The sequence below is a fragment of the Mycteria americana genome, chromosome 5 (assembly GCF_035582795.1).
Source record: "Mycteria americana isolate JAX WOST 10 ecotype Jacksonville Zoo and Gardens chromosome 5, USCA_MyAme_1.0, whole genome shotgun sequence".
Taxonomy (NCBI): Eukaryota; Metazoa; Chordata; class Aves; order Ciconiiformes; family Ciconiidae; genus Mycteria; species Mycteria americana.
Window position 1 is genome coordinate 62,120,624 of NC_134369.1, and position 14,812 is coordinate 62,135,435.

General features: G+C 45.5%; 1 protein-coding gene across 13 annotated transcripts in view; it reads left to right on the plus strand.

The window, feature by feature from the left end:
* The window catches only part of TRAF3 (TNF receptor associated factor 3), a 72,698-nt gene extending 63,959 nt beyond the window's left edge, over positions 1-8,739 (plus strand). For all 13 annotated transcript variants that reach the window (XM_075503619.1, XM_075503618.1, XM_075503629.1 and 10 more), the window contains one exon: positions 880-8,739. In XM_075503619.1, coding sequence (XP_075359734.1) covers positions 880-1,451 — 572 coding nt within the window. In that variant the 3' untranslated portion in view covers positions 1,452-8,739. The remainder of the gene's footprint in view (positions 1-879) is intronic.
* The last annotated feature ends 6,073 nt before the right edge of the window (positions 8,740-14,812 follow it).

The window sequence follows — 14,812 nt, forward strand, 5'->3', positions numbered from 1 at the left end:
CTCTTCTCCCCTATGAATGGATCAACAGTATGGTTATCCACCTGAAACCACCTGTCCTGATATTTGTTACAGAGGTATATTTGATCCAAAGAAAACCGTGAGATCTGCTTGAGAATAAGGTTATTGTCGTGTGTGCTGAATAGAGTGAAAACTGGAGTTTAGCAAGATAGTGTAGATCATATGTAAGTGTTTAAATGATTGGGACAAAGAACAACGTTTAAATAGATCTGTATAAAACAAACCTGCCTCAGTACTGTAGGCTGGCCAATTTTGCCAGTGTGGGAAGACAAAGAGCAACACTTTCACGTGAGGGAAAGGGGACATTAAAAACAGCCCTCCCTCCAAACTAAACAAGTGATCATATAATGCAGAGCTAAGCTTGAATTTTCCGTTCTTTTATGATGACCTTTAGACAAGGTAACAGCACTACACTTCTGAGACAAGTAGTGTCTGAGAAGAATATTTTCAGTGATCAGCGGTGCTTCTGAATTTCAGAGGGATTATGTAGAATGTGTGACCACTTCCAAGGTCTTCACTGCTAATAGCAATCTACAGATAATGCTACTAAGTCTCCTCTCAAAAAATGGAAGCCTCTGTACTTATATTGCTTAGTGACCAGACAAAATTTATGTTAGATTATTTGAATATTTGACTTTTACTGCATGTGTGATTAACATTCATGTTTGTAAAAATCCCAGTTAACCTAGATACTAGCTGGCAAACTGTTGTCTGTGGAAATTGCTTCATCGGTGACCAAATGCACTTTGATTCTTGGGGAGGAAAATTTTTTCATATACAATAGCATCATTGGCAATTAATTTTTACAGTCTTTAGAAAAAAACCACTTTTCTCACCCTCGTCCTTTCCGTTTTCTAACAGGCCTGCTAGAGACACAGCTGAGCAGACATGATCAGATGCTGAGTGTTCATGATATTCGGCTGGCTGACATGGACCTCCGATTCCAAGTTTTAGAAACTGCCAGTTACAATGGAGTATTAATTTGGAAAATTCGAGATTATAAACGTCGGAAGCAAGAGGCAGTCATGGGGAAGACTCTGTCCTTGTACAGCCAACCCTTTTATACTGGATACTTTGGCTACAAGATGTGTGCCAGAGTTTACCTTAATGGAGATGGCATGGGAAAGGGGACGCACTTGTCGCTGTTTTTTGTCATAATGCGTGGAGAATACGATGCGTTGCTTCCTTGGCCATTTAAACAGAAAGTGACTCTCATGCTAATGGATCAGGGACCGTCTCGACGCCACTTAGGAGATGCTTTCAAGCCAGATCCAAACAGCAGCAGTTTCAAGAAGCCAACTGGAGAAATGAACATTGCATCTGGCTGCCCAGTCTTTGTGGCTCAAACTGTTCTAGAGAATGGAACGTATATTAAAGATGATACTATTTTTATTAAAGTCATAGTGGATACATCGGATCTACCAGACCCCTGACATACAATGGGGGAGGCGGATTAAACAGAAGACAACTCCGTTTGGGGGTTTTTATATCAGTTTGTCTTCAATCAGAGGTCCTAAAGCTCACAGAACCACCTTGTGGAACAGACAGAAGAGTTTGAAGGCATAACTGCATAGGGTCCAATTGCGAAAGTAGCAACACATTAAGAAATCATACCATGGTATATTTTTTAATAGAACTAGCAACACTTAAGCTCTGAAGAATCACTTATCCCTCATGAGGATAATGATTATGGTCAGAGAGGATTTTTGTTTTTTAACTTATTAATGATCTAGTCAATTGAAGGTGAAAAGACATATACAGTATGTGCTGAATAAATTACTGACTTTTATTTCTTTAAGCTAGAATACAAAAACAAAAAAACTTTACACGTGGGCTAGCTGGAAATTGTCAGCATGTTAAAAGAAGAAATGATGAAGTAATGTTGCAATTATGATATTATTTGAAAAACTGAGGTGCAATCTTGTCTGAAATATAGTATATTGTCTTTTTAAGGCCTCATCTGGTCTCTGTTTTAAGAATTACTTTGTCAGAAGATCTTGGAAAAGTATCCATGTCTTCTCAAAAGTATCTGAATCAAAATCATATTTTTATTTAAAGTTCTATTGTTACAGAAAACATTTTATTTTAAAACTGTTGATAGACTGATATTTCTTGGAAGAAAAATAGAAGATATCAAACACTGGTTATCACTTGTGATAGGAAAAAAAACTATTCAATTCTGTTATTTCTCTTTAGAAATGTAAACCTACAATATATGTCGTAGTTAATGACACTATTTCAAAATTAAGGAAAAATCACTCATGGATGCTGTGCATCATTATCAGATTTATAATTGTTTTCACCCTAAAATAGGGCATTTGTTGAACTTTGGAGTTCTAAACGGAATCCTGTACATTTTTTAAAGTTCTGCCCCATGCTTTCCAATCAAGCTATATATGTTGCACATTATGCTGTCAGCAGTATATAGTATTTTCAGTATTGGGGAGGAGGATTAGTGCTGAAAAAAGCCTATATGTTTGTTCTGTACTAGCAGCCATTGCTTCTTAAGGACAAATCAGCAATGTCTTAATACAGTGATGGTGGCTTGCATGCATACATGTGCCTTAGATGTGCTGTGCTGCTTATAAACCATAGCTTTTTATTCAGATTAATTCTGATATCTGAAATGGTAGTTTAATTGGACTTAAGGCATAATGTTTCGCCTTGTCTTCAGAGCCCTTACGTACCTTTCCATGTACAAAATAGAAGCCAAAGCCCATTTCTTTGGCTTCCGGAGCTTCTATGACTTGGCCGTGGTGGAATCCATCTTATTCAGGTGCCAAAACGTTATGCTCAGTGCTCCTATGGAGCTTGGACTAGACAGTCTCCATGGCCACTGTGAAGGCAGGCGACATTTTTCCTCTAATGCCTGTGGTTGTAAGGTGGCATCACTTGAAATGGACCCATCTGAGGACTCTGTGGGGCTGTGAATGTATATGCTCATGACAGCTTTTTGTAGCAGACAAGCATCCTAACAGGGAATGCATGGGCTTCTTTCTTATAACAGCCTGAACTGTAGTGGAAAGCATTTGCTAGCCCTGAAACATGCTGATTGCAGCCTGCTGTGTTCATCTGCTTCTATTTAATAGCCTGTGACAAGCAAGTCTAGAGACTTAGCCTGACTGTGGTGCTCTTAAAAATCCACGAACCGCTTAAGCAGGGTGGGCTTGCACCACTGTGTTTTTAGCCTTCATGGGCTCGAAAGAAAACGTTGCATCTCAGCCTTTAATGTCAGGTTGTATCAGTTTTCTGCTTTTTGAGGCATAGTCACAATTTTTGTCTAAGGTGCAGTTGAATTCATGCCTTTGTATTTCAGCTTGTCTTTGCTGTTGTCTTTTTTGGCTGTGCCTTCACACACAGTGCCTGCAAGAAGTATTTATGAATATACAATGCATGCTAAGTGGTCTTCATGGGTTTTCCAGGCACCTGCTAGAATACTGCCTGCTGCTGACTGTCGCAACCGTCAGCAGCAACTTGTCTTCCTTTTCTTGCCTTCCATTGTCCAGGTACTGTACTCCCTTTATGGTACATAGCTGTCAACAGGTGCAAGCTCAAATTTGGAGGCATGTGCTAGCATTTAATTTCTAGCACGGAAGGAGGACGTTCTGCACAAGAGATAAATATCTATAGATATACCCGCATCTATATCTCTAGATATAATTATATGGCACTTGCAGTTTTATGCAGGCTGCATAAGCAAACCCATCACTTACGCTTTAGGGAGAAGGTTCGCTCAACTTGTGTCATTTTAATACTTGTGAATGTAGGCAGCTGAGCTTTTGTGTTTGTGCATCACAGAATTTTACTGAAAACAGGATTCCCAAGTGGAAATGTCCAAAGGACTCTCCTCCCATTGCTAATGCATGTCTTGTAAACTTAAATGAAACCGTTTGGCCATCTCAAAACAGTTTATATCCTGTTTCAATCTGGGACTTGGAGGAGACTTCTAGTATAAGCAGGGCCCAGCATATTCTGCAGATTTGTGACTACAGTTTCCAACTCCTGTGACAGAATTGCGCTTCTAAATCCAGGCTCTTTAAAAGAGGAGGAAAAAAGAGTTTCCAGCCTTTGTGATTGAAAGAGGACTTTGAAACATGTGAAAAGTGTAAACTAATAGGGAAGTCTTCCTGAGTCTGCACACAGCCTAAACTAGTAGCTTTAAGAGATCTGAATATCTCCTCTTAGTGGGATATTGACTCAGAAACTTCATAGAGAAGTTTAAATATGAACACTGCTAACTATATTAATGCCGATCACTGTAGCAGAAACATCAGTCACTGTTGTATTTCACAGATCTCTATGCTGCTTTCCACATCTCCCAAGTGCCAAAAGCACCAGCTGCCAGAATCTTCAGCTTCACTTGGGCAGCTTTTATAATGCAGTAATGTGCTATCGATATAAAAATATTTTTGCATATATGCTTTTTATCACAGTTAATAAAATGGAGGCCTACTGCACTTATTTTTTAAAACTACATGAAGCTGCCAGAGAATTTCCAGTTTGCCAACCTTGTGTACTGTGAAATCCAGGATCTTGCTACACAAACGTAGACACCGCCTGCTGTGGAATACCTGAAGCCTTGACTGTAACACCCCTTTCTCCGCAGAACTCGCGGGCCATCTCTGTTGAGTTCTTACTGTGTACATAGAAATCGGTTTCCTCTGCTTTCCAGCAAGGAGTATGTAGCATTCTGTGAAAACAAGGCCACTGTATATTCTCTAAATTGAAGGGAAAAGATACCTGGTGCTTTACTCAACACTTCAAATTATTTAATTTTTTCTCTCATCAATGAAATGCCCTTTATCCTTTTTTCTATATGTTCCTGACCCAGATATCTGAAGTTTTCTAGGGACTCTCTGTTTAAAGTGATCCATGGGACAACAGTCTGCCCCTCTCTTGAATCCTGGCTAATGTGGTGTGCCATTATTGCAAGGGGGTCCCAGAGTATTTGCATTACTTTGAACAGAGTTTCTTCAAGGGAACCTTTTTTTCCTCTGCTTAGTAATTCTTAGCAGCGCACAACTGAAGTCTCTTGCTGGTATTCTTTCTTAACGATGATGCTCCAAGTTATGTACAAACCTCTTCCGTTTCCAGCTTTCTCTAGGGAGATTCCAGTGTGTGACAATCTGGATGTTGCCCTTTTTGTACGCTCTTCAGCACAGGGTGAGTGCATCTGTTACCTAGAAAGTCTTGAATTCTAAACAGGATGAAACTATTTGGGTGTTTAAAGACCAGCCTGCGATTATGATGCATGACATGTCTGCGTTACTTCTCTGATCTAATTAAAGGGGTCTTGTTTCAGTTACTGTCTACATGGTACACCTTCAACTGCTGACTTATAATATGCAATGTTGATTTCAGCCTTGTACTGTAAATGTTGTTCTTCACAAAGAGAATGTGCAATAGGAAAAGGGGATGATGGGTGGCATAATTTTGATGGGAAAAAAAAATGTTGTGGGTAACATGCTGGCTTTCTTATAAATATGAAATACAGTTTATTTCCTTTTCCTGTGGGTTTTCCTACTTGGAAAAGGAAAGTTGAAGATATGTGCCTGTTTCTGTGCCTGGTGAATTTCTCAAATGCAAAGGTAATAGAGATTTGTGTTAGTTGTGATTTAAGTGTTGGAACCCATGAATGTTAGGTTGTGATTGTATCGCTTGTGTTTCTCGGCTTGCCACAATTATGGCTTGTTGAGATGGAGTTTAACAGCTACCACCTATTTGTATCTGTATTCCATCATGTGGGATAGGCATTTCACCAACAACGCAGTGTTTCTGTTGTTGTTTTGTTTTGTTTTTAAAACACTGGTGCTGTTTGGTCCAAGACAGAGAAGTGTGTAGGGAGTGACAAGAAAAGTTGCCTGCACCGCAGAAGAGTAAAAATGTGACTGCAGTATTGATGCCTTGATATGATTTAACTATGCAAATATACAAATAGGTGAGGAGGAAAAATTCTTGGGTTGCATACCTAATCTCTTAGTTTTTGCTCTGTAAATTACTCGTACGTGTGTAGGTACATACATATACACACAGACATGCATGCACATATATATGCAAAGTCTTTACGTAGAAGTGATGAAACAAAACCCTTTCCTCCAAGTTATACTTGATAAATTGGTGCAAATATAACTTGCTGCTGCTAAGGGAGGATCTTGGCTAAGGGCAAACTTCAGATTCACATCTTCCAGGTTTGAAGACCTGTATATAGCAAACAAACAGTTTGTTTAGCCTTTCTGAAGACCTTGGAATGTCATCTAGGACACATGTCCTTCCTCATACTCTGCTAATTTGGAGATTCCTGTATTTTAAACACTCATGGTGATGGGCAACTTGTTAATTGCAAATTCTTTAATTTGGGAACAAAAGATAATAAAAAGCAGCTGGACCTCTTCCTGGAATTCCTATCCTGTTCAGTCAATACCTCTATATTCTGGTTGACCTAGAAATCATAGCTACTGCAATAACAACGATCGGTTTGGGAATTCAGTCTGTCTGAGAGCAGTTTTTAGTGCTATGTACAGCGTAGGAAGCACTTTGCATCTGCAAACATGTTGTTCTTATAGCAAGTGCTCTTTGTCTTTTCTGGAAAAAGGAAATCAAGGATGAGATGTGAAGCGACTTGCCCAGAGTCACAAAAGGAATCTCCTGGAGCCGGGACTGAGAGGTTCCAGTTCCCTAGTGTTATCTTCAAATCACTAGGTTTTACTCTTTTAATACATTTGTCCCTTTAAAGGAACCGAAAAACAAGTTGACATACCTTAAAGACCCACATCAGGACAGTAAGGGCTAGAATTAAACATACAAGCTGTCATGATTTGGGGTTGTACGTGTATGGTAGCCCAGATGTTGCGCACTACTTGGCGGTGCTTCGCACGGCCTGCAGAGTGGAAGGCCAGCGCAATGTGTCGGTGTGAGTAACAGCAGCAAACGTGTCCTGCTCTATTTGTTCAGAATCACCCAACAAAATAAGTCTTATTTGATGCTCCTCTTAACTGAGGAGGGAGAATACCATTTTAAAGTGAAGTGGGTTCATCTTTGTTCTACCAGCCTGTAGCATGACTGACCATTTCTTTCTTGTGGGGCTTTCTCTCTTTTTCTTAAACCAAAATATGGAGGGCTTAATTGTTCTTTCCTGCCTCTTAATCCAGGCCTTTGCTGAGAAGCACCAGATAGGAAGGTTGCGGAAAACTTTGGACTGCTGATTCAGGGACATCCTCTTAAGATTTAGAAGAGTAGAGATATACAATACGTAAGGGATCTGACTATTCCTATTTCTCTTCTAATTTGTGGTCAAGACTGCAGCTTCTGTCTTCCATTTCATGATCTTAGTGTAGATACTAGGCTGTGTTTGTTAAGGTTTTTTTCCCTCCAAGTTAGGATTAGTTCCTTAGGGTTCAAATATGTTCTAAATTTCACAGAGAAGCACCTGAACCAAAATCCTGGATCCAAACATCCCAGACTTGATGTGGAATTCAAATCTGGATCCCAACTCTGTGGCTTACTAACCTACCTATTTAGGGAAGGGTTTGTTGTCTCTATGTGGTGTTTGTGTTTTTGGTCCTTTGGAACTAAGCTTTTAATTTGGTTGCCAGTTCTGCAAGGACTTTTTAACTTCTTAGCAATGCCGGTGTTCACACGCTCCATTGCTGGCAGTGCGATGCGTAGTGATAAAATTTGACTCTGTCTAAGGGTTACTGAGATAAACCAGCATTATCATTCGTAAAGGTCATTTTCTTGCATAGTGTTCTGAGCTTTCGATTTGAATATAGCTCATATCTGAAAGGACACATCTTCCAACTATGACCTGCGTCACTGGCAGAGAGTTGTATAATCTGTACTTGTGGAATGGGAAGGTACAAGCTTCCATCGTTGCTGATGCATCATGTGATCCACCTATTTTGGTTTTCTTATAGCTGTTGTTTGGTTTATATATATATTTTTTTTTTCAGTTTTATAGAAAAAAAAAAAAAACAGGGGAAGTTCAGGATTTTTTCTACCAGGTATAAAACTCCAATGATTTAGTGGTGACTAGAGAGCTGTGAAAAATACCCCAGTAGGAGACGATGGGCTAAACGTAGGTCCATTTCTCTTAGACAAGTAGGATAACCTTTAAGATGCATGGAACAACGTAATAATCGGGAAAACTAAAGCTGACATTTGTTTCCAAGAAATTCTGTAAGAAATATCTATGGAAAAAACATCAGTGATCGAGAATAATGTACAAATTAATGTGTTTGAAACTTGTGTATCCATTTCTTTAATCTCATACTCTTCAGTGAACGGTACACTTGTGTTTAGTTTTATGATCAAAAACAAAGACCAAAGAAGGCCAACCTCATTTGATTGTGTATATTCTGCCTGTCTTAATTATCAATAGCTGTAAGGATACAGTGCAAGTGATCTGGTAACCAGTGGTTCTCGTCCTTTTCTTTTAAGGGGAAAAACAACTTTAAAACGTATAATTTATTGCTCAGCAATAACCATGTTGTTAAAATAATAATAATAAAAAAGGAATTAGCAACATGTCTTAATTTCCCAATAGCATTATTATATGTTGTATTTCAGTTTATTGTATATTGTGTTTTTGTATTTATTTGTGTTTGGAGGTCTTGCTATGTCTTTTTGTGTTTAAATGCTAATAAACAAGGATGGTGTGTAAGAGTGTAGAATGCCAAACTCTGAAATGCTAAACTATGTTATTAAAGGAAAAATAAATCTAAGTAGGAAATCATATTTTTTAAAAAAACCTGGTGTGTTGAATTTGAATGACTGCTGTTGACTTGCAAATGGCCAAGGTGCATCCTTTCTCCTCTGAACCCACTGTACACGTTGGCTGTTCAGTGCTTTACGCTTACGCACCTGATAGACCTTTATTGTGGCTTTTCCCTTCCTCTTCACGGAAAACTTGCCGTAACTTTTGTCAGAGTCCTATTTTCCATGAGATAACTCTGCTAGAATAAACTAAGCGATGGTGTTCATCCTAACGTCAGTGTCAAGAGTCCTCGTGCAAATAGAGTATAAATAATTGAAATGGCTTTTCGTGCATTTATGGTACACTGCTTTCCCAAAGAGGTGTGGGGAAAGGAGGGAGAGAGAGTGTGGCTTGAACATCTGAAAATGTAGATTTTTTTTTTTTTTCTTCTCCAGTGTCATTAGTGACTATTCTTTTCTCAACTTGGAAATGCATGTCAGGTGTGTGTTTGAAATAATGGAACACAGTGCAGTCTGTAAAAGCATCACGCTGTTTTGAAATGAGTGAAGCAGTGATATTTCCACCACATTTCAGATTCAGCCTAGTGATGAAAGCCCTGATCCCCAGTGGTGGTGTATGAAGCCTGTGACTTCTACCAAGCACTATGCTGATCTGTCTGTCCTTCCGTTTCTTCTTCCCTCCCACCCCTTTCTTAGTGAAATTCCCATTTCCCCTCTTTCACATCACTGCAGGGGTAATACTGGGTTTAGCAATGCGGGAATTGCTAAATTCCTCTGCCTGCGCTCAGAGGCAAGACCGCAGTGTCTTGGCAAAAGCTGCTGCCGTGCTGCCAGCACCCAAACATGAGTACAACCTGGCCAGCCGATACCGGTGTTTGCAGCAGGTAGTCTAAAAGTGCTGGGTGGCTGAGTGCCTTTTCTTGATGCAATGGGGACGCCAGAGAAAAGGCAAGTGCAGGAAGGTGGGCACGGTGAGAGGGAAGGGTGGCTAAGAAATGCTGTCCTTGCTGCGCGCAGGATGTGCTGAGGTGGATGTTCCCCTCTGCTGCTGAGAGCAGTCACTGGTAGGTGACTCTGGATGCTCTGGCATCCCCTGCCCTGCTCATCACACTTTCCACTCGTACTCCCACGGCTGGCACTCGAGGCTGCACCGCGTGAAGCTCTTCACGTCTCCTCGCTGTGGAGCGTGAAAAGATGGTCAACTTCCTCGTCATCTTAACAAAGTGGGTTACCTTCAAGCAGAGCCCTCTTAATGAAGAGGAGCCTTTGCTATCCCCAGAGCTCCTCCTCCTTCCAAATTTTTTTATTTGGTGCTGCTCAGACGTGACACTTGTGTCATTACAGTGCAGCAGGGTAGGTGGAGAGGAAACAAATTGCTTTAAATGTGAAGGCAAACACCAATTCTCTCCTCACCTCCCTGCTCCTCCTCCCCCAGCAATGAATCGTAATTGAAATGATACATGATGCTGTTCCTGGCAAAAATGAGTCTTTATAGAAGGTTTCTTCTTTGCGACAGGTTGCAGAAGGCAGCTGGAGCTTTGTAGCATGCTTTCCCCCAGCAGGCGATACGTTATTGAGGGTGACGGGAGGAGAGTGCCAGCTCTGGGAGAGGGGAGCAGCCCGGGAGAGCGGGGTGAGGAGCTCTTCTGCTCTACAGAGGCTGCTGTGCAGACACGTACCTCGCCCGAGCCTGGACCTGCTGCTGGGTCTATCTCTTGCAAGAATTGCAGGGGGATTTTTTTTTTTCCTCGACATTTTCCAGTGTTTCAAGCCTCAGATTTGCTTGCTGTCTGGTATGGAAAAGCATTTTCAAAACCTCTGATTTCTTGGTCCTACAGATGGACCTGTCTCCTGCTCTCTGGGATAGCCTTACCAAGTCCTGGAACTGTTTGAGGAAGGGAGAAATATCTGGTGGTCAAAACAAGTGGCGAAAGAGGTGATTTCCCCCGTCCTTCCCCAAAGCTGGTTTTCCATGAGTCAGTTGTGCGGTTCCTTCCTGCACGCCTGGGTTGAGCCCTGGAGGCTGTCACCATCAAGCAATGCGTCTGGCTTGTTCTTGTTTGGCCAAAAGAGTGTCTTCCTCCACCCCCTCGGTGAGGAAGGTGAGCCCACCCAGCTCTTTACTCCTTTCGGGTGGCCACGGGAGCTGGCTCTGGCAGTGGTGGACGTTAGACCCAATGCACGCTCTCGTGTGTCCCATAGGCTCCCGAGCACAGCGTACGGCCCCTGGCAGATAGCGGGAGGGCTGAATTCCCACCAGCTGGGCTGGCAAGTGCGGAGGAGACCCCGGGGCCTGACTTCCACCCCACTGCCTGCAAATTGGGTTAAGCGGTGTTTGGCCACAGCTTGTGATAGTGGTTGCAGCTGGTGGAAAGGCATGTTTTGACAGCATCGCTGTGCTGATTAGAGGCAGGAGTTGTTTGCAGACATCGCTATGGATGCTCGGTGGCTGCTTTGTGCCAACATAGGAGCCTCCCACAAAGGAGATTATTTGGATCAGCCCTGGCTGGTAGAGATGGCATCTGTCTCTGCATACCCTGCACCATCAGCCAGCAGGAATGCAGACGCGGTGTGAGCCTGGCCCAGCCGTGGTCCCTTCAGCAGGTGTCCTGGGGGTGGACAGTGGAGGCTGGTAAGTGGCTCTCAGTCCTCCGAGGATAAAAAGAAATCTTCCCCAAGCGCAGGGGCTGGATGAAGTGGGCTGGTTAAAGCGTCTGGCAGGGTGCGGCTCAGGACTTGGGGAACAGGCCTCGTTGCTCAGATCCCCGCATTCACGCAGATGTAGATCCGTAGCTGCTTCTTGCGGCCATCCCCAGCAGGAAGCCCTTGTTCTCCTGCTTTGGACCACGAGATAAGCAGCGATTCGGAGCGCAGCTTCCAGATAGCTCTTGCATCAAATGTGATCCCCTCCGGTGACTTCTCCTGCCTTGCTGCTCCTAGGGGAAGGTGACCGTATGGCTGCTGGAGGCCTGTAAGCACCAGCCGAGTTCCTCTGGCCGAATTGGTGCAGAGTCCCAAAGAGAGTTTGTCTCTGTGGGTTTACTGAATATTCAGCTTTAGCTCCTGACCGGCCCCAACACGGTGCTGTGCCTCTCCCAGGTGGGCACACAGCTCCTCTGCCACTGGGGACTGGTCCTGGCAATACAGGTTGTGCTGCTGCACCTGAGACTTCAACATTTTCTTAAATAAAAGGAGATTCCACATGGGATCTTATTCTGCTCCATTGGATCACTGCTAGGGGCTGCCTGCTTTGAGGGCAGGTGCGAGATACAACAGCTAGAGGGGCTGTCCCCTTGCAGGGCACTTCTCCCCAGTTATTTAGGATTAGCCTCATGTCCAAACCTTAAGCAATGAGGCACTGTGTCAAGGAGACTGGCAAGTAATACGTGCCTGGCTACAGCCCGGCCTGTCAGCGTGCCCTGGGAGCAGCCTCGTGCGCCCGCAGGGGAGCAGCTTCGGCACCAGGGGTTTGGAGCCAGCTGCTTTTGGCACGCCTCTGCCCTCTCCCCTCTGCTTGAGGCCACGGGGCCTAATATAGTTATCACAGAATAATTTTTCCATGTGCTTAATGACTTTCTGGGGACAGTGCTATTGCAGCTTGGCTGTTTGGAGAGCTGCAAGGGAGCACGTGTGTTGGGGACGATCACTCACCTCAAGGAGTGGTGCTCACAACCATCGCTGCTTCACGCTCAGCACTGGGCTCCCTTTCCAGCTGCAAAGTGCTGGGGCTGAGGGCTCACACTGGAGAAGTCCCTTGTGTTGCAGGCTCCAACTGTTTTAAGCGGTGAGAAGAGATGCAGTTGTGCGACAGGGAAATTCAGCGAGGTGCTGGATGTCCCTGACGGGCCATAGGAGGTGGCTTTGCTGACTGGCTAAGGGGAATGGTGTTTCTGGCTTTGATACCAGTTTATAACTCAGTGCCGGCAAGGTCAAGCATCCGCTGTGTGCTGTTTTCCCCCTCTGCGGCAGCGATGTGCTTGCCCTCCCCAGGGGCATCGCGGGCCACCAGCCCGGGGAGCAGGCTGGGGAGCAGAAGGGCGGGCTGGCGGCAAGGAGTAAAATGTGATCTTTGTGTTAGGGCAGCCGCTTTCATTTCTGGGGGCTGATTCCTTCTCCCTTTCATCTTTGTTTCTCTCTCCCTGTAAGCACCTGATCCAAATCTCACTCCCTTCCGTTGTGCCTGCCTGGTCCCGGGGCACAGCAGCAACAAAAGCTGGGTCGGAGAGGAGCATGCTCTGGCCCTGGGGAGAGACCCGCAGCAAGGGCCGGGTTATTCCGTCCCCTTGCTCCCAGCAGTAACGCTGCAGTGAGCAGCTGTCCCCAGTTAACACAGGTTTTACTGGGATTTCTGTAATTACCCTGCCCTGTCCTACCCTACTGCTAGAGCTTGACTGTCCATCAACGGGCAGGATTTCACAGGCCTTTTGATGAACGCAGGGCAGATTGGGTATTTTAGACCTCTGCCTGCTTGTCAGATGAATCCTGGCTCACTTAAAATCAAACAAGTATCACCTTCGATGGGACCAGAGATGCTGAGCAGCTGAAACGAGCAGCGCCCAACAGCAGTGGCTGCAGGGAACAAAAAGTAAAAATAAGGGTGTGGAGCACCCCCAAAACACAGGGTGTCAGGGGCAATGGCATCTGTTGCTGTACAGGATCCCGTGAGCGGTTTCTCCCCTCCTGCCCGCCCTGGGGATGCTGAGGCCGCGAACAAGCGTGCACCCTGCCCTTTGCACGCTGCAGTCCTTTCTCCAAGCTGCTATTGCTGAGTATCCATGACTTATATTTTGTCCCCCTCTATTAAAATACAGAAGATTTCACTGCAGCCAGCATTCAGCCCGAGAGTCCCCTGGGAGAGATTTGTGAGTGGTAATGAGAGCGTGGGAGCCTTTCACCTCGAGGACATCTCTCGGCATCCAGCTCCCTGCGCAGAAAGTGCTGACTGCGTTTTGGCTGGTGCCCAGGCTGAGAACTGCTGCTCAGGAGCTTCTTCTCTTGGCAATTTGCGGGCCACACTCGTGACACTGGTGGGGACAGAGCTCCAGGCAGGGGCACCTCCATCTTCCTTCGCAGGGCACGGTCCATTGCCCAGGGCTGCGCTGGGGCATCCTGGGGGCAGGACCCCCGCTGCTCTTCTCACTGCTGTGCTTGCAGCAGGGGTGGGAAATGGCACCAAGTGGGTCAAGGTTTTGGGAGACAGAGAGATTTCCAAAGAGTGATGGTCCTTGGTCCCCACTCCCCCTGCCCCGGTCTGCCTGCCGGGAAGCGGTGGGAGCATGAAGGGCGGGATGGGGATGGCCTGTTCCCCCTCCTGCGCTCCGAAACCCTTGCTGGTGGCAGGTCAGAGCTTCTTGTGGTTTGTCACCCCTCCACTGATGTCCCTTCCAAGCACCTCTCCACTCTCCTCCTGGGCTCCCGTAAACCCCTGCATTCACAAATCTTCTGCCCTCGCCCTGCTTGTAGCAGCATCAGCCAAAGGGTCACAGCCAGAGGGGTGCTGAGCCCCCCCCTAGCTCTCCCCATGGCACAGGCCTCCGTCACCGTCCCCACGCTGTCCCCTTCCCAGGCTGTCGTAGCTCTCCTCCCATCCTTTTCTGCTCCTAACACACCCTTGTAAAGACGCAGGCCCGGACCTGCATGCAGCACTGCTCCGCGCTGGGGCAGAGGACGGGGGTGGTGGGGTCCTTCCTCCTCCTCCTCCTCCTCCTCCTCCTCCTCCTGCAGCCACGTGCGCTGGCGTCGCCGCCAGCTGCCCCCTTCGACCCCCGGCAGCCTCAACAAAAGCAGCGTGGGGCTGCGCTGGCGCTGCCGCGGCGCGTGCGGGGTAACGAGCAGATCAGCTGGTGGCCAAAGTACAATTACAAGTCGTCACTGGGAGCTGCTCTCTTCCAAGCGAGCTAATTGAAAATACATTGAGACCATTATTAGTAATTACAAGGTAGCTGGCGTTCTGCAGGGGAGAGCGGCGTGGGACGTGCACGCAGGGCGTTCGTGCTCGCCGCCCTTTAGCAGGACCCGGACGGGTGGAGGGGGTGAGGATGGCGAGATCCGGAGAGCCGAGCTGGGGGGACCACCGCTCTCG